The sequence below is a fragment of the Cydia fagiglandana genome, chromosome 20, assembly GCF_963556715.1.
Source record: "Cydia fagiglandana chromosome 20, ilCydFagi1.1, whole genome shotgun sequence".
In the NCBI taxonomy this organism is placed as follows: Eukaryota; Metazoa; Arthropoda; class Insecta; order Lepidoptera; family Tortricidae; genus Cydia; species Cydia fagiglandana.
In genome coordinates, this window is record NC_085951.1 from 974,894 (window position 1) to 994,156 (window position 19,263).

General features: G+C 40.1%; 1 protein-coding gene across 1 annotated transcript; it reads right to left on the reverse strand.

Annotated features, from left to right (window-relative positions):
- Positions 1–2,659: 2,659 nt before the first annotated feature.
- LOC134674770 (microprocessor complex subunit DGCR8) lies at positions 2,660–19,043 on the reverse strand. Its single transcript, XM_063532902.1, has 12 exons — positions 18,886–19,043; positions 16,184–16,392; positions 15,332–15,460; positions 14,975–15,117; positions 13,053–13,828; positions 12,313–12,431; positions 11,744–11,866; positions 10,125–10,300; positions 9,558–9,695; positions 9,018–9,137; positions 8,027–8,146; positions 2,660–7,406 (listed from the first exon to the last, which is right to left on the reverse strand). Exons 2-12 carry the CDS (start codon positions 16,389–16,391, stop codon positions 7,245–7,247), a joined length of 2,214 nt encoding a protein of 737 aa, XP_063388972.1. The 5' UTR covers position 16,392; positions 18,886–19,043; the 3' UTR covers positions 2,660–7,244.
- Positions 19,044–19,263: the final 220 nt, after the last annotated feature.

Consider the following 19,263-nt stretch of genomic DNA (forward strand, 5'->3'; position numbering starts at 1 on the left):
ACTATTAAAAACTTGAGAGCATTTAATAACTGGAGTGGAGCCATTAAGAGCTTACCCCTCTCTTCTTCTTCCTCGCGTTATCCCGGCATTCTGCCACGGCTCATGGGAGCCTGGGGTCCGCTTGACAACTAATCCCATGATTTGACGTAGGCACTAGTTTTACGAAAGCGACTGCCATCTGACCTTCCAACCCAGAGGGTAAACTAGGCCTTATTGGGATTAGTCCGGTTTCCTCACGATGTTTTCCTTCACCGAAAAGCGACTGGCAAATATCAAATGATATTTCGTACATAAGTTCCGAAAAACTCATTGGTACGAGCCGGGGTTTGAACCCGCGACCTCCAGATTGCAAGTCGCACGCTCTTACCGCTAGGCCACCAGCGCTTACCCCTCTGCCGAAAAACTTGCACAATTGTGCAAACTTTTGTATACGTATGTGTCTGACCATGGGGCTTTAATTCCAGGGCTTGATTTTACTCGCTAAACTGAGCTACTTTTTCTATGGGACCAACCCTAAAATCGGGGAATTTTTTTTGGCTTTTCCATAGAAAACGTCGACATCTGATCAGCCAAAATGTATGAAAAAGTAAAAAAAAAAATCGGGATTTCGGGGTTGGTGCCATAATAAATGTAATAATAATAATAATAGATGTCAGATGCAGAAGGCGGTGATCTTGGACACGGCGCGGATAGTCCGCCGGTTCCTCTCTGCGGCCCTGACCACCGGCAGCTTGGGCCCTGCCCCGCTGCTGGCGGCACCCTAGGTTAGGTTTTTTATAATGTGTTTATACTTATTTTTTGTTGTTTTTTATGTGTTTTTGTATTTTACTTTTATATTCATGTTATAAATGACCTAGCCTAAGAAGAAAAATAAATAAATGGAAATAATAATAATAAATTTTTTATTCAGAAAAACATAGTTATGTAGCTCAGTTTAGCGAGTAGAATCGAGCCCTGGATTTAAAGCCCCATGGTCAGTAACACCCTATAGGCTAACATCGCTTTTTTGTCAATGTACAGCGATAACATCTCCAGTTACTAAATACACTAAGATTAAAAACAATAATAGTGTCTTTACTGCTTATTAATAACTAAATTATGATTTAATAACCCATAGTTAAGTAATAACTTAAAATCATCAAACAGCTTTTCTTATTTTACCTAAAAGCAGTCAAATTTAAGTTAACTTTCAAACTAAAACTAAATCAAAATCGGTACATCCGTTTGGGAGCTTCAATGACATGGACAAACAAATACACATTTTATAAATCAAACTTAAAACCTTAAACCTTAACCCAGTATCTATAAAAATCCAGTAGATTCGGCGGTAAAACTTAATAAACATAATGGCTCCTCTACACGATGGGCCAACGCCGGCCACTCCAAGGGACGCATTTATGCGTTAGAGGGAGCAAGTGATATTGCTATCTCATTCTACCGCATGGCTGCGTCCCTTGGAGTGGCCGGCGTTGGCCCATCGTGTAGAGGAGCCATAATTCATTATTCATAGCATGTAATGTAAACAAAGAAAGACTTTCAACGTTCAAACCTAAATGTGAATAATGTGCTCAAAATATGTCCCGTTTCACTTATAATTATTATCTAAATTATTGCAGATATATGTCAATATGTATTCCATGTATCCATTAATTACATCACACGAATTTGAAGATTTATCGACGCCTCCCCCTCCTTGTCACATTTGGTCACATTTGGCTAACCCCTCCCCCCTGGTGTGACGTCACATGTTTGCAAATTTTGTCTTCAACGAAATCAACAATTTCAATCAGTTCTTATTAATTTAACAAAAAAGAAAACATTTTTCACTGAAGCGTTGTTAGAAATTTATAACACGCAGCCGATTAGGAATAATAATACATGAACATTATGCAACTATAATTTTTTTTTCGTGATCAAGATTTAAAGCCTTATGTATCTTATTTACTTAAGTTAATTTATGTATTTTATTTATGTTAGACATTATGACCAGATTTACACAGCATAGCCAATTGCGAAGTCGTCCAGAGTTACGTTTACCTGGGATCCACTATCACAAATACTGGAAATTGTGAACAAGAAATTAAAAGACGTTGTGCTGTAACACGATCAGCTGTGGAGAAGCTCACGAAAATATGGAAAGATCGCCGAATAACCAAAAACACAAAGGTTCGACTCATGAGGTGTTTAGTATTTCCAATTTTTTTGTATGGAGCTGAAACATGGACAATCCGTGAAAAAGATCGCAAGAAGATTGACGCACTTGAAATGTGGTGCTGGAGACGGTTGCTGAGAATAAAATGGACGGCTCGCCGTACTAATCTCTCCATCCTAAAAGAGTTAAATGTTAAGCAAAGACTTTCGTCGATTGTGCAAGTGCGAATACTGAAAATGTTTGGACATATCATCCGCAACGAAAAGTCGATGGAGCGGTTGGTAGTGCAGGGTAGAGTGGAAGGTCAACGTTCTCGTGGCCGATCTCCTACAAGGTGGACGGATCTCATAAAGTCCACGACGAAATGTTCCCTGACTGAGGCTGCTCGGAGTGCCACAAACAGAGAGAGATGGAGGAGTATCGCAACAGCCACAATAAACATAGAAAAGGACAACCCATAACCACGACCACTCTGACAAGAGTGTACGACTAAGGAGGAGGAGACATTATGTTTAATTTCATATTAGATATGTGTGCTCATTACATGTGCTGCCTTTCACCTACCTATAACTATATTACATTTAAGAAATTTATGACGATTATAATAATAACAAATAAGCTACTTTACAACCATTATTTTAGTAAAGGTTTAATATTTTGACCCAAGCGACATTTGAACCAGCTACCGCCAGCTCACCCTGTGTTGGCCGAAACGTTTATGCAATTGACCATTAACCATCATAAATTGAGCTGCAAACTATAATCGTCCGTTGCGGTTTACGGTTCAATTTATAATGGTTAATGGTAACTAAGACCGCCAAGCTGAAATGGGACTGGGCCGGCCATGTCTGCCGCATGCACCCACAGAGGTGGGCCAAAATAACCACGGTATGGGTGCCGCAAGACGGGCGAGGATGTGGTAGGCCCAGACGGAGATGGCGGGACGACCTGGACGCATATCTTAACGACTGGCCGGAGATTGCCCAAAATCGAGACGAATGGAAATCAAGGGGGGAGGCCTTTGCCCAGCAGTGGGACACCGTATAGGCTTATATAAATAAATAAATAATGGTTAATTAAATTAACGTTCGGCCAACACTGAGCTCACCGTTAACGCTCTACCAACTAAGCTATCGAGCTATCACTAAATCCATCAAATTAAAAAGTATAATCTTTTTACTTTTTTAAAATTTCTCGTTTTATTTAAGCCCGATACCTGGAACCTGTTTCTCAAAAGCTTTGTAATACAAGTCCCTTTCTATAGTTCGTTTTTTTTAGCATTAGAAAGAACTCCACAGAAGCAAGCGTGCAGTTTTTATCAGGCTCTTTAATTGTTAATAATTATTGAATTATCTATTCTTGAATTTCTATTGTAGCATGGTCAATACATATAATTTACTTCAAATTATTACCGCTAAAAGTGCTGGATTTGGAACCATAAGCTTACTTCTGCGAAGTTCTTTCTAATGCTAAAAAAAACGGACTGTAACAAAAGCTGTCAAAAAGTGACATCCGCTTGTATTACAAGTTACAAGCTTCTGAGAAACGGGCCCCTGCTGCAAGAAACCTCATGATTGCCTACAAGATTCCTGCTTATTGCCATCCAATTAATATAAATTACAATTTGTATAATATTATCCTATTGAAAACATTCCTATTATAACATCCATTTTTATGGTTAGTCACATATTGAGTTTATTGGTTATACAGGGTGTCCCAGAATTCGACGTCAAGCCGTAAACGGATGATAGACCAAGACAGTTATCATAAAAATACAAAAAAAAAATCCAACTCATGTTTTTTAAAAATTATGGTCACTTTAATAATTCACTAAAAAATCCACACCCTGTAATGGTTCTTTAACTCTTGTTACTACAAATTCCATAATTTATTCTAATTTTTTTATTATTGTGTAATCTTGAATAATTACAGGGTGTGGATTTTTTAGGGATTTTTTAAAGTGACCATAATTTTTAAAGAACATGAGTTGGATATTTTTTTGTATTTTTATGATAACTGTTATGACTTGGTCTATCATCCGTTTACGGCTTGACGTCGAATTCTGGGACACCCTGTATTACAGATTTAGGTAAGACCGCCACCATAATAAGCATGTGGCCCTAAAATATTACGTTTTTGTGTCAAAGATAAAGGAGAATATAGAGTTGCTTTAGTTAAACTGTGCTTTTAATTTTTAATGGCATTTTGTAAAATACGTGATATTTCCATCACGCCCCGCGATTATTGCGCCATTTAGGGTCCTAGCTGAATTGGAACCAATTTGAGAGTAAATGCTTATGCTTAGTAGTATTTACAAATGTGAATACTAGATATACTTACATAAAATAAAGTAAATTGTCTACTGTTTTTTTTTCTTTTACTCAACTCTCACCTTTATTTTTGCTTTTACTTAAATAAAACGCATTTTTCTGAGAGTTTGATAAAAGTTTACGCATTCGTTTGAGCAAGTTATTTGTTGGTACCTTTCTACAAATTCAAGTCTCATAACAATTTTCCCGAGAAAAAAACTTTTAGGATGTACAGTCAACAGTAAAAATATGAGACAACTTACTCAAAAATATGTCCCATAGTTCTTAATTCACTGACATAAGAGTTATGGGACATATTTTTGAAATGATTTGTACACCCATATTTTTACCGTTGACTGTACTCGTACTAATGTAGTTTTACGAAGAAAATTACGAGATCATTAACGGGAGATCACAAATATTTCGGGGATCTCGAGACTGTTTCAATTAAATTTTCTATATGGAGAACAACCTTGTTCAATACTTACGCTATAGAATTTCCAATTTAACAAGAACCCAATTTGGCGTAACAATACCGTGTGGTGACTGTCCATTTCATTGCGTCTCACTCTCTCATCAAGCAAAATGTGAGACGCAATACATACTGGACAAAGGATATTGGACAGATGGATTACCACCCTCAGCATATTTCTAAAAAATATTTGGCAACGTATTTTTAAGCCAACCTCTATTCTATGGTATACATCATATACATAAATTACCTTAATATACACCAGATATACACTGAATTTTCATTTCACAACTCGTATCGTCAAATTCATAAAATATTGCAAACATTAAAAATATATAATCTACACTATTGACCAGTAACTAACTTGTGTAATTTAAATACATTATGATTAGCGTCGCAAAATATTTGAACTAGCTAAATATATTAAAAACTTACATAAATACGATTACAATATATCCCTTTCTTTACTAATTAATGCAGTGAATTATAGGATCACAAGGTCATTTTGCTTCAAATACATTTTTTATTTTATTTATCTTAGTAGTTAGTTTTACACATAATTAAGAATAATAAGGCATTCATTTCATTCATGTTATGGTGGATTAAAGAAACTTACATACAAACATGAACGCTGAAAACAATACACTCCTTTTTTGCAATTCTTTACAATCGGTCATAAGTCATAATCAGCGTCACAATCAGTGAGCCAAATTGGCATTTGCGTCCACACCACCTGATTTGATCAGATTGGCGAAAAATTATTCCCGTCTGGACTGGCCTTTATGAGCGAGAAAATGTTATGGTGCGTAGTAAAGAGTGCAGTTTAAAGCATAATATTAGTTACTATGTTACGAGATTATAAATATTTTAATACTTGCTGGTATATTAGTTAGGTATATTCTATATTAGTTATAGTTACTAATGTTTTTTTTATTCTTTACATCTAATTCTAATTTCTAATTCACTGGTTTAAGTTGCCCTTACTACTGTTTGTTTCTTAAATCTAATGTATAGGTATATATACTTCATTGGACATAAGGCATATTGATACCAATTTATGTTAGGTTAGGTATATTCTATATTAGTTATATGCTAATGTTTTTTGATTCGTTACATCTAATTCTAATTCACTGGTTTAAGTTGCCCTTACCTTACTACTGTTTGTTTCTTAAATCTAATGTATATGTATATATACTTCATTTGACATAAGGCATATTGATACCAATTGATGGTTGAGTAGGTAGGTACTTACTACCAATATTTGACCTTCAACGGTTGTATTTTAGTTTAAAGTAGCTAGGTGTTGATGTTCACTTTAGCCAGTAGTTTTCCCATACCAAAATATAATGTCGTGCTATTAAGAATACACATTTTCGTAAACAATGTGTAATAATGTAATACGAGTGTATATTTTAATGAGTGCCGATTGTGTGTATCTACAGGTCCAGATAATGTATACCTCACGTCTAGAGGTCCACGTTGTTGAGATGGGACCCTGAATGTGTGGGCAGGTCATCCTTGACGAGTAGTGCCGATCGGAACCGATTGTGTGTACCTACAGGTCCAGATTGTGTGTATCTCACGTCTAGAGGTCTACTTTGTTGAGATTGGACCCTGAATGTGTGGGCAGGTCATCCTTGACGAGTAAAGTGCCGATTGGGACCCGTTGTGTGTATCTACAGGTCCAGATAATGTATACCTCACGTCTAGAGGTCTACGTTGTTGAGATTGGACCCTGAATGTGTGGGCAGGTCATCCTTGACGAGTAGAGTGCCGATTGGGAACCGTTGTGTGTATCTACAGGTCCAGATAATGTATACCTCACGTCTAGAGGTCTACGTTGTTGAGATTGGACCCTGAATGTGTGGGCAGGTCATCCTTGACGAGTAGAGTGCCGATTGGGAACCGTTGTGTGTATCTACAGGTCCAGATAATGTATACCTCACGTCTAGAGGTCTACGTTGTTGAGATTGGACCCTGAATGTGTGGGCAGGTCATCCTTGACGTGTAGAGTGCCGATTGAGACCCGTTGTGTGTATCTACAGGTCCAGATTGTGTGTATCTCACGTCTAGAGGTCTACGTTGTTGAGATTGGACCCTGAATGTGTGGGCAGGTCATCCTTGACGAGTAAAGTGCCGATTGGGACCCGTTGTGTGTATCTACAGGTCCAGATAATGTATACCTCACGTCTAGAGGTCTACGTTGTTGAGATTGGACCCTGAATGTGTGGGCAGGTCATCCTTGACGAGTAGAGTGCCGATTGGAACCGATTGTGTATACCTACAGGTTCAGATAGTGTGTATCTCACGTCTAGAGGTCTACGTTGTTGAGATTGGACCCTGAATGTGTGGGCAGGTCATCCTTGACGAGTAGAGTGCCGATAGGGACCACAGCCTCGTCCCTTTCCTTCAGTTTTCTCATCTCGTTGCGAAGCTTTTCTAATACGGCGTAGTTCGGTTCGTTGTGACGAGCCTACAACACGGACATAACAAAGTTGCTGTTTTTATTAATATTTGTTAACACTAAAATTACAGTTCGACTGAGCAATCGGCCCGACAATAGTAAAACACAGTTTAAAGTGTCATTCTATGGAACTTGCTAACTATGTAAACAAAAGTCACTAGTAAATTCATCATTCAAGGACAATTTCAATATGGCGGTTTGTTTACATTGTTAGCAAGTTCCATAGAATGACACTTTACATGCGAAGTGCGTAGTTTTTAGTTTCCCCAAAACAATAGCGATGACGGCACACATCACGGCCTAAGTATGAACTTTTACGGGTTTAGAATTTGACGTGTTAGAAAATCTAGTCAAAAATAAAAGGCGCGCATTGGCAGAGGCTTGCATGAAGGCTCCGTCACACAGGCGCGTTTTGGGGGCGGCGCGCCGCTTTTACATATAAAACGCTCACGCCTCGCCCGGAAAACGCGTCTGTGTGACGGAACCTTAACTGTGTTGCAAAGAGGTTGGTAATATAATATTATTTAAGTACGAAAACGAGAATTGATCGCGTATTTTAATGTGTAAAAATTGTGAAAGATCAAATCAGTTGTCTACGACGATAATAATGAATAAATCGTTTTTCTTACCTTGTCTTGCAGCAATGTAATCTGTTGCTCTTCTATCTTCTTCTCCTTGCAGCTCTTGACGGAGCGCGACCCATACAGGCGGAGCAGCGAGCCCCACGAACGGACGTGAGGGTGTAATGCCTGTACACAAGCACATACAATCGTCTATGTGGAAAAACTGCATTTAACCTTTTGAAAGACTACTGACGCGCGCGCCTACAGCCCAATATCAAACCCTCGTGCATTCCGTCAAGGTTCACAATGACTATGTTCATTTATTTTCAGACAACTAAGGTCCATAGCATTATATTATTATAGGCATTGGGCTAGCGTGGGGACTATAGCCCAAGCCCTCTCGCGCATGAGAGGAGGCCTGTGCTCAGCAGTGGGACGTATATAGGCTGAAATGATAATGATGATGATAATGAAGGTCTATAGACACATATATTACAAACTAACATAGGAACATTATCTTAAAGCTAATAATTTGCGAACGGGACAACACTAACTATGTAGGGTCGGCAACCCGCATGTAACACCTAGCGGGTGGTGTAGTTACAGCGGTCCATAGGCTACGGTGACGGTCGTGTGCTTGTTTGCCACCGAAGTGGTATAAAAATGTGTATATTACTGTCTCTCACACACACCATGCAGATTTTCTAAATACCTGCAGTATGGCCTGGCTGGCTCGCTGTTTGGCCGCCTTCTTGTTTTTTGACACGGCGATAGCAGAATGTCACTGTGTTATCGACTCTATTGCCTAAGACATAAGGTCCTAAATACCTGCAGTATGGCCTGGCTGGCTCGCTGCTTGGCCGCCTTCTTGTTTTTACACACGACGGTGGCGGAGTGTCACTGTATTATCGACTCTATTGCCTAAGACATAAGGTGCTATATACCTGCAGAATGGCCTGGCTGGCTCGCTGTTTGGCCGCCTTGTTTTTACACACGACGGTGGCGGAGTGTCACTGTGTTATCGACTCTATTTTCTAAGACATAAGGTCCTAAATACCTGCAGAATGGCCTGGCTGGCTCGCTGTTTGGCCGCCTTCTTGTTTTTACACACGACGGTGGCGGAATGTCGGCCCACACGCATAGTCAACTCGATCTTCTGGTATTCTAGTTTTTTCATCTGAAATAAAACTGTTGGGTTAGTAATTGATAGGTACTATCTTAGGGTGGTATTCCGTCTGTCCAATATCTTTGTCCAATTTATATATAGATAGGTATCTAATATTTGAACAAATTCCTTTGAAGTAGGCCCATTCCACTTATTCAGCATCTTGGTTCAAGTTTTTATACTATTTGCGTAGCCATTTTTAAATGTCATTTTGAACAAAAGAACTGGGGAAATTTGCCACCATGTATGCATTCCAAGATACCTCGGTGTGTATTGGTCCTGTGCACTTAAGTTGGACTATAGACAGATTAGTCAGATGTGAGATGCCGTGTGGTGATGACTCCCTAAGTTTGCTAACGCCATTTTAAAATCTTATTTCGACTAAATAAGGTACACATTTGTGGTTAGCTCGTTGTTGTTGAAATTACATACCTCGGTGTGTATATGCCGGTCCTGTGCGCCGAAGTTGCGCAGTAGGCACGTGCGAAGTATAGCGTGCGGTGACGGCTCGCACGTCGCCGCGCAGAACTCCGAGATTCGGGGGTCTTCTATGCCTACGTAGTCGAAGAACTGTAGAAAATAACACAAGTTAACACTAAAACCAAGGTAACAGAGATATCACGAAAAATTCAGTCAGAAACCAAAAAATAAGTCCAAAACCAAGACGTCAACCTGTATACAAGTAATACCATAGCAATTTTATATGTGAACGAAACTGTGTGGAATTTCTCCCTGGTGAAACTGAAAGATGCAGGCGTATTATGGATGCCTTTATCCACGTGATAAAATAATCGTCACTTTTTAACACCGCGGGATAGAAAGTGACGGATACGCTGTCACGTAGACAAGAACGACCATCATATCCGTGCTGGCTGACAGTCAACTGTCATTTTTGAACTGTCAGCCCGAATATAGGTTAGGCTTCCAGGGTTTAGGGAAATGGCATTTTAAATCTGAATGTTAGACTTGAAATGGACCTTATATTGTAAAAGTTCTTACAGTGAAATCCGGGTCAGATTGCGGCGCGTCTAGTTCGGCTCTCATTTCCGGAATCAGAATATGTATGGAAGCCCTCGCGGCCGCGGACTTGGCCTGCCGCTTGCTCGAGCCGCGCCCAGATCCGTACTGCATGCCGCCGATGTATACTGTGGCTTGGTACGGGGAAGAAGCATTTTCTGTAACAATATCAATTAAAACATTGATTGGAGACCAAAATCAGTTTTGATGGCCAAGTCATTATATGTATTAAAATTATTAAAAATTAAAGATATCCTATTGATACGGTTTAACACCCCCTGGCACTGACTAAAACAAACGACTTGGTTTCACATAATATCTCAAAACTTTTTTGTAGTAGAAAAACTGCATTGCGAGACTTGCATCTTTTTACATGTAATGTTTTTGATGGGTTATAGAAATTCCGATTTATAGGATCGTAATTATAGGAACTGGATCGAAAAATGTTTAGTTTTAATTGATGTTTTAGTCGCTGTCATTTTTCCAAAATGTGTAAATGCTTTAAACCGAAATAAATGCCACATACGAACGGGAAAATGACCAAAGCCTCCATTGTCCAACGCTGGAATCGAACAAGCGTCCCCCATCGTATTTTCATAGAAAGTAATTTAATTTGTTCTTAGAGTGTAAATTTTGGTAAGATCTCCTTATATCATTTTAATGTAGAAGCAAGGGATCTGGATTTGTCCTTACGGGTACATTTAAAAAACACATCCAAAAGCCATTTATAAAATTGACAAATACAAATTAAACTATTGTAGTGTGTGCTATACCTTACCCACACTTATACAGTTTTAGAGTATATAAGGCTACACATGTATCATTTGAGAGGCATTATACCAATATCATAGCAAGCAGTTGTTTGTCTTTACGTCCCGCCTCACACTATTTTCTTACAAGTAGTCACACTACTGGAAGCCTTAGTATTTTTTTCCTATGTATATGACAAGTATTTCATTTAAAACTTACCGAGCTGTTTGAACTCGTAGACGGGCTGCTTCTGCAGCGCGCGCCGCACGTATTCATGGAACACGGAGAGGTAGCTGCGCCCGTTCATGTTCATCACCCAGCCGCGCTTGCTCGCCTTACCGCCTACGACATATAGTCCACATTCGATATAAACTTACCGAGCTGTTTGAACTCGTAGACGGGCTGCTTCTGCAGCGCGCGCCGCACGTATTCATGGAACACGGAGAGGTAGCTGCGCCCGTTCATGTTCATCACCCAGCCGCGCTTGCTCGCCTTACCGCCTACGACATATAGTCCACATTCGATATAAACTTACCGAGCTGTTTGAACTCGTAGACGGGCTGCTTCTGCAGCGCGCGCCGCACGTATTCATGGAACACGGAGAGGTAGCTGCGCCCGTTCATGTTCATCACCCAGCCGCGCTTGCTCGCCTTACCGCGTACGACATACAGTTCACATTCGATATAAACTTACCGAGCTGTTTGAACTCGTAGACGGGCTGCGTCTGCAGCGCGCGCCGCACGTATTCATGGAACACGGAGAGGTAGCTGCGCCCGTTCATGTTCACCACCCAGTCGCGCTTGCTCGCCTTACCGCCTACGACATACAGTCCACATTCGATATAAACTTACCGAGCTGTTTGAACTCGTAGACGGGCTGCTTCTGCAGCGCGCGCCTCACGTACTCGTGGAACACGGAGAGGTAGCTGCGCCCGTTCATGTTCATCACCCAGTCGCGCTTGCTTGCCTTACCGCCTACAAAATAAAGCCCAAATTTGAATGACTTCTTAACACGAAGTTATAGTATTTCATAAAATGTAAGAGAGAAGCCTCGTAGTTATTTTCCATTTCATAATAGTAATATACAAGTGCGAAAATAAGAAATTCGCAACGCAAATGAAAACACGGCCGAAGGGAGCGTTTTAAATCAACACAAGTTGCGAATTAAGTACCTATTTGTATCTGTATCGTACAGTCGACGTCAAAAATATGTTTACACTTTTGCACCTTACTCCTTTGTAATAAGGCAAAAAGTGTGAACATATCTTTGACGTCGACTGGAAGGTTTTCCAGTACATATGGCCCTTTAAATTATCGATATAGGAACGCACGTAACGTGCTAATTCGAACACTAGAGCGGTAAAGTATGGTGCATGTAGTGTAAAAATATGTAAAATAAGAATAAATGGTTAATTCCTTACCATTATCCTGCCCATTGGCCGGCTGAGCTGGTATAGTGATGAGTTTAGTGCCTTCTGGTAGCGTGGGGTATTGAAGCGTCTTCCGAGCCTTGGCGTATTTACGCCGGTCTGCCCACCGCCTAAACATACGTGTATATTGTATTGCTAATAAATATTATGTAATTATCTAAGCCGTAAACCCTAAGAGGAAGCAGAGACAATCTACTTATAGGACTTATTTCCTCTAAACATTTCTACTTTCCTTTGTTAAAATAAACCTATATTTTTTTTATGTAATAGTCAGCAAACGAGCAGACGAGCCGCCTGATGGGAAGCGGTCATCGTCGCCCATGGACATAAGCAACACCACAGGAGCCACTTAAGCGTTGCCGACCCTTGAGAACCCTAAATACCCGCTTCTTAAAGAATAGCTTAGCCAGTAAAATGCTTGACTGTATCTACATATTCTACATCTAAGAATCTGATAGTCACGTGACCTCGTAAGTTATTTACAAATGACCAATTCAACATCCAATTACTTAGTATGCACACAAAAATAAATATAAAGCTTAGCTTTGGTGCCGACTTTCAATTCGCTGACTTATCAGTAACTACAGAATATTTCCAATTACTCACGATGCTTGGTCTCTCGGTCACAATCTGCTATCAAAGCAGGCCGCAAATAAAAAAAATCAAAGCCTCTACAAAATAATAAAACGAACTAATTTAACTAATAAATTGTCCTTAACCAAAGAACTTACCTAAAATGCATAATATTAACAGTTTTAAATTTAAACAGCTTCTTGCAATAATCATTGACTTGCTCATGCGTCAACTGCTGCGTCTTCCAACTGGTATTCACCGTCTCCACCCTTGGGGGAGGCATCACCATACCCCCGGGCAACACCACCGGCTGCTGGTTAAGCGGTGTTTCATCTCTGTCATTCTCATTTGCTGTTTCATTCTTTTCTTCATCAGGTATTTTATTTTCTTCATCAGGTATTTTATTTTCTTCATCAGGTATTTTACATTCTTCACCGGCCATTATAATTTCTTCTACATTTTTATCATCGTTTTCATTAGTTTCTTTATTATGTTTATAAGGACACTCCATTTTTATTTCATTGGTTATATCTTCAAGCTCCACGGTTATTTCTTGTTTGATCACAATTTCCTGTTTTATTTCTTGTATTTCTTTTGATAACTGTTCTGTAGGGTTTAATATGTTTTCGCGTATTTCGTTTGATTGTGTATTTTCTAAATTTTCGCTAGGTTTAGGATTGTCATTTAATTGACTATCCTGGCTAGTAGTGTCTCTAATACTATCATTATTTCCACTAATTTTATATTCCTGCCTACTATTACTAGTATTATTGGTTACATTATTCTTATTATGATCGTTCTGTCCCATTCTAGCCCAGGCGCCGCTCTCAATCTGTTCTTTGATCTTTTCGTCTATCTCTTTTTGTTTTTCCTCCTCTTCTAAAGCGCGCCGGTACGCGAGGCACGGTATAGCACTGATTGGGATGTCGTGCCGCTAAAAATAGGTAAAAAGAGATTATTATTTTAAGTTTTTAAAAAGCATGTTGATCTTAAATATAGTCTTTCAAACCATTTCCGTCAGTAGAAAACCGGCAAATTTAAAAAAATGTAGGCGCGAAGGGTTAGTATGGTTTCGCCAGCGTGCAGACGCGAGTCCCGCGGTGCATGTAGACCGGCATGCCTGTGGTGGCGCCCATCATCCAACTACTCGCTTACCCTGGTGTTGCCCTTGCCGAGCGAGTATGGTTTCGACAGCGTGCAGACGCGAGTCCCGCGGTGCATGTAGACCGGCATGCCTGTGGTGGCGCCCATCATCCAACTACTCGCTTACCCTGGTGTTGCCCTTGCCGAGCGAGTATGGTTTCGCCAGCGTGCAGACGCGAGTCCCGCGGTGCATGTAGACCGGCATGCCTGTGGTGGCGCCCATCATCCAACTACTCGCTTACCCTGGTGTTGCCCTTGCCGAGCGAGTATGGTTTCGACAGCGTGCAGACGCGAGTCCCGCGGTGCATGTAGACCGGCATGCCTGTGGTGGCGCACCATCATCCAATTACTCGCTTACCCTGGGGTTGCCCTTGCCGAGCGAGTATGGTTTCGCCAGCGTGCAGACGCGAGTCCCGCGGTGCATGTAGACCGGCATGCCTGTAGTGGGCACCATCCTCCAATTACTCGCTTACCCTGGGGTTGCCCTTGCCGAGCGAGTATGGTTTCGCCAGCGTGCAGACGCGAGTCCCGCGGTGCATGTAGACCGGCATGCCTGTGGTGCCGCACCATCATCCAATTATTCGCTTACCCTGGTGTTGCCCTTGCCGAGCGAGTATGGTTTCGCCAGCGTGCAGACGCGAGTCCCGCGGTGCATGTAGACCGGCATGCCTGTGGTGCCGCACCATCATCCAATTACTCGCTTACCCTGGTGTTGCCCTTGCCGAGCGAGTATGGTTTCGCCAGCGTGCAGACGCGAGTCCCGCGGTGCATGTAGACCGGCATGCCTGTGGTGCCGCACCATCATCCATTTATTCGCTTACCCTGGTGTTGCCCTTGCCGAGCGAGTATGGTTTCGCCAGCGTGCAGACGCGAGTCCCGCGGTGCATGTAGACCGGCATGCCTGTGGTGCCGCACCATCATCCAATTACTCGCTTACCCTGGTGTTGCCCTTGCCGAGCGAGTATGGTTTCGCCAGCGTGCAGACGCGAGTCCCGCGGTGCATGTAGACCGGCATGCCGCTGTAGTGGCGCACCATCATCCAATCCAGGGGAAGCACCTCGAATTGATTCACTCCCTTTTCTGAAATGATAATTAATTTAATAAGGACGCCAAGCACGGAGAATTTGGTACATTGACCCGCCTGTTCTTATCTCTATCGCGCCCGCATATTGCTAGGTAGGTAGGTATCCAAGAGCGTGAACTTTAGCAATGGCTTTACTCTATTGCGTATTGTACTGTCTTTTAAACTGGTATTAAATTGAAGTACTTAATATCTTTAATTCAGGCTATTTACCTTCTAAAACAGTCTTCTGCCTAGTTATGTACGGTTTCTCCTTGGGTTTGGGGGCAGCCTTGAAGTCCTCCGGCAGGTCTTCTTCCAGCATCTTCTCGATTTCTTCTTCGGGGACGCCCTCAGATTTGCCTGTGAACAGTGGAACTTCTGCAAGAAGCTTATATATATCTACTCTGTCAAGCACTTTCCGTTAGTCGAAATAAACGGTTAATTTAAAAAAATGTAGGCGCAAAAGGGTTATCGTCCCATAGAAAGTTTGAATTTCGTACTACCTGTTTCTACTGACAAACTTGTTTGACCGGCTATGCCTACTTTTCTTGTCACCCATTGCCATGGGTAGGTACCTACGGTCTTCTGGGTCACTCTTAAAACCCGAGTTTTATGGTATTTAAGTTACGAAGCATATATTTTTGTGGCAGTTTTAAGTTTTTTTTCTAACTACGCTACTAAAGTCACCTAGACAGTTGACGAAACAGAATAACAATAAAAAAATGTTACCCTTATTCTTCAAGGACTCTTTAATGCCGAAGAAAGGAACAGATCATAGCATAGGCGAATATTCTCTTCAATTCATTTTCTACATTAAATATTTAGTCATTGACGTATTATATCATATGACTGGCCTTACGGACACTAAAAATGGTACTAGTTCAGCGGTCACTCACGAATTCGGGCCAATCGTGCAGCCTACCAATCGCGCGCGTGACGCGACCTCATCCGCTCACCGCTGTACTGGCTCCATGCTTATTTCCCGTAAGGCTAGTCCTGAGATATATACGTCAATGCCTCTAGTCAGAAAACATCAACATTTTTCAACAATACATAGATAATGTGCAAATCTCAAGTAATTACCATCATCATCATCCTCATCGGTCTCCTCCTCACTATCCTCATCATTAGACTTGACTTCATCAAGCACCTTGAACTCCCGCAGCCTCTCCAACTCCTCGGGCCGGACGAAGTTGTCAAACTTGTCTTCATCTATCTGTCTATCCGTGTCCAGGTCTTCGGTGAAATCCTCCAGTCTTGGCTTCTTGGGCGGAGGTGCTTCTTCACTCATCCTAGAAATAGGGATTAACTTAGGGTGCCTGCATATTGTTGATCTAAGCAGGACTTGTAACTTTAATAAGTTTGTGTAATTAAAACAGATAGATGGACAAAGAAGTATGAGTTTTTTTTTCCTTTTGAGGTTCAGGACCCCATAAAATAGAGTTGGAGATATTGTTAATGATTGACATGATTATTTTTCTATTATAAAAATATTCTTTTTTTTCTATAAGTATGTTGAATAACTAATATTGTTTGATGGCAATATTATCTCTCTTAGGCTCTTTATGTTAGAAAATTGACATGTTTTGCTATTATGGTACAGGAGAAAAATACTAAACTTATATTGTTTTATAATACAACATTAAATTTTTTTTCGGCATAATAGTGGTTCAGCATAATAGTGGTTCAGATCATACAACCTAATAAGTCACTACACAGAGTAAGATTTTTATTAGCATAAGTACCAGTATTTTGCATAGGTTACATAATGGACCATAACAAAACATGTGGTTCACTATCAATTTACTAGGTACTTAAAACGAATTCCAACCAAGTAACAAAAATATTTTGGATGGTATTGGATGGTGGTTAAAATTTCCCTCTGTATAATGCAATATTTCATTCAGAAGACTGACTAATAATCATGACTCACTACTTATAAGTTTCGGGCAAGGAAACATAAAAACTTAAAATACTGTTCCTCAGAATGGCAGGCAACCTGTAAATGTTTCATAAAAGAAATCAATTTTGGTATCTTAGAAGGTAATCTGTCAAAAAACCACAATATTTATTAGGAATAACACACAATTTCTCAGGAAGTAAAACACAGCACAGAGTTTATAATCTTTGTGTGGAAAGTTGCAAACATGCTTATTGACAAAAAGATTTCAGTTTCAGAATAATTTCATCATGACTCAAATTTATTTATCTATGACAAAAAAGACATTGTAATATTTTTACACTTTTATTTATTTACCTATATGACAAAAAAGACATTGTAATATTTTTCCTGGTTTCCTGATTTCCGTTAACTTCGGGGTATGGTAAAGTGTGTTTAAGAGAACTAAACTCCATAGTTAATTTGCAAAAAAAAATTCTTTTTCCTTTTTTTTACAAAAAAAAAGGTATAAAAAGTAATTAAATGTAGCATATAGCGTTGCTGTAACACGAACATTACATTTAACTCAACCAAACAAATCTGTGACATATCAATGTCATTCGAATCGACATATCGAACATCGATCGACCGAGATTGTACTTAAGTTTAGCAAATGTATGAACTCATTCTAAACACTAATCAATATGTAAACCGGGCCTAAGGCAAGTGTACACGCTTGTAGAGGCCTTATAAGAAAAAAATAAATTATTGATTATCTCCGAAAGGGAGTTAATTAGAATATCGGTGTCTTTGAGAAAGTTACTTGATTTAAGCTCAGGAATGCACCCTTGCAATTAACGGAAATCAAAAAAAACACGGTGTATATTACAAGTAGATTTTATCCAGTTATTTAAACAAGTAAAGCAAATCTTAGTCTAGAGCTCTGAGCACTATAAAACGTAACATGTCCAGAGAAAGTAGCATCTTTACATACAGAATCTCTACTCACTCTATTTTCTTTAAATAAACAATTTTTTATAACAAAGAAAGTACCAGACATAGATATAATTATATGTTATGTAAATGTTTGTGTCAAGTTTTGTACATGTTGTTTTAAACTGAATTGTATGGGAGCGGCTTTTCTGCAGCTAATTTGTGAGGCTCTTAAAAAAACTATGGTCAAGTAACATTTTCTTTTGACATACTGAGGAAAAAGATCCAAATAACTTAAACTATATACAGTTATACAGCATTTTGCAACCTACAGTCAAGTCACCAAAAAACAACTTTTTTCTTAAATATTCATATATTACAGGTTGAATTTTCATACTAGTTCTACTACTTCATTTTAATGAATCAAATGTCCAATACCTACAAACTGAATGTTCTTCCTTAAGTTCCTTATATGCAAGTGAACGGTATTTTCACTAAAATCACACTAAGATTAATTGTATATCTGGAATTTTCTGAACACCTCGTAGATGGCTGGTTGTCTTGAGCACCTTGAGCTTCACAGCAACCTTACAAACAACAAAATCTACACGAAAAGCAGTTCAGACAGTCCACAAATAGCGATGGCAATAAAATTCCAATGCGCTACAACAGTTGGATTTTACCCATCGCTATGTGTACACCTTCGCGGCCGCCGCGCCGAGCCGCTGCCGCTGGTGAGCTAGCGGCAGAGTTACGAGAGACGGTCTCTAGCTGTCTCGGACAACAGAGGCCGATCTATTGTAACTCTGCGAACAACCGCTGACGATTCAGAGCTTCAGTCTGTAAGAACACATTTCAGACACCTCCCAGCGTCAAATTCCAAGCTCACGTTATAACCGTCCTGTGATTAAATAGCGGACCGAGTTATTTCAGTGAAACGTGTAATTTGACCCATTTGGTAATAACTACTTACGCGTGCTCGAATTGACTAAGAAGTATGGCGACGTTGCTTTGTTGCGAATAAACGTTAACTTAATGCACAATTGAATTACCCTGAATAGAATTTAACGCAAAGAAGTTACGTTAAATATAACAGGTAAGCGTCGCCAGCTGCCTTTTTTCTTCGCTTGGTGGAATTTTGATAGTTCTCTGCCTGCCCTAGCCCCTAGCGTTGAGTTTGACATAAGTGAAGCGTTTTTTGACAGCTATAAACTTGAAGCTTTTATTTCACTACAGGCGGTTGATAGCGCTTAACGGGACTAATTCGTACGAAATACCGTCGCGTTTGATATACTATTTATTGTATACGTTACCTTTCGTGCTGAATGTTAATTTTATTGACTCTCGAGAC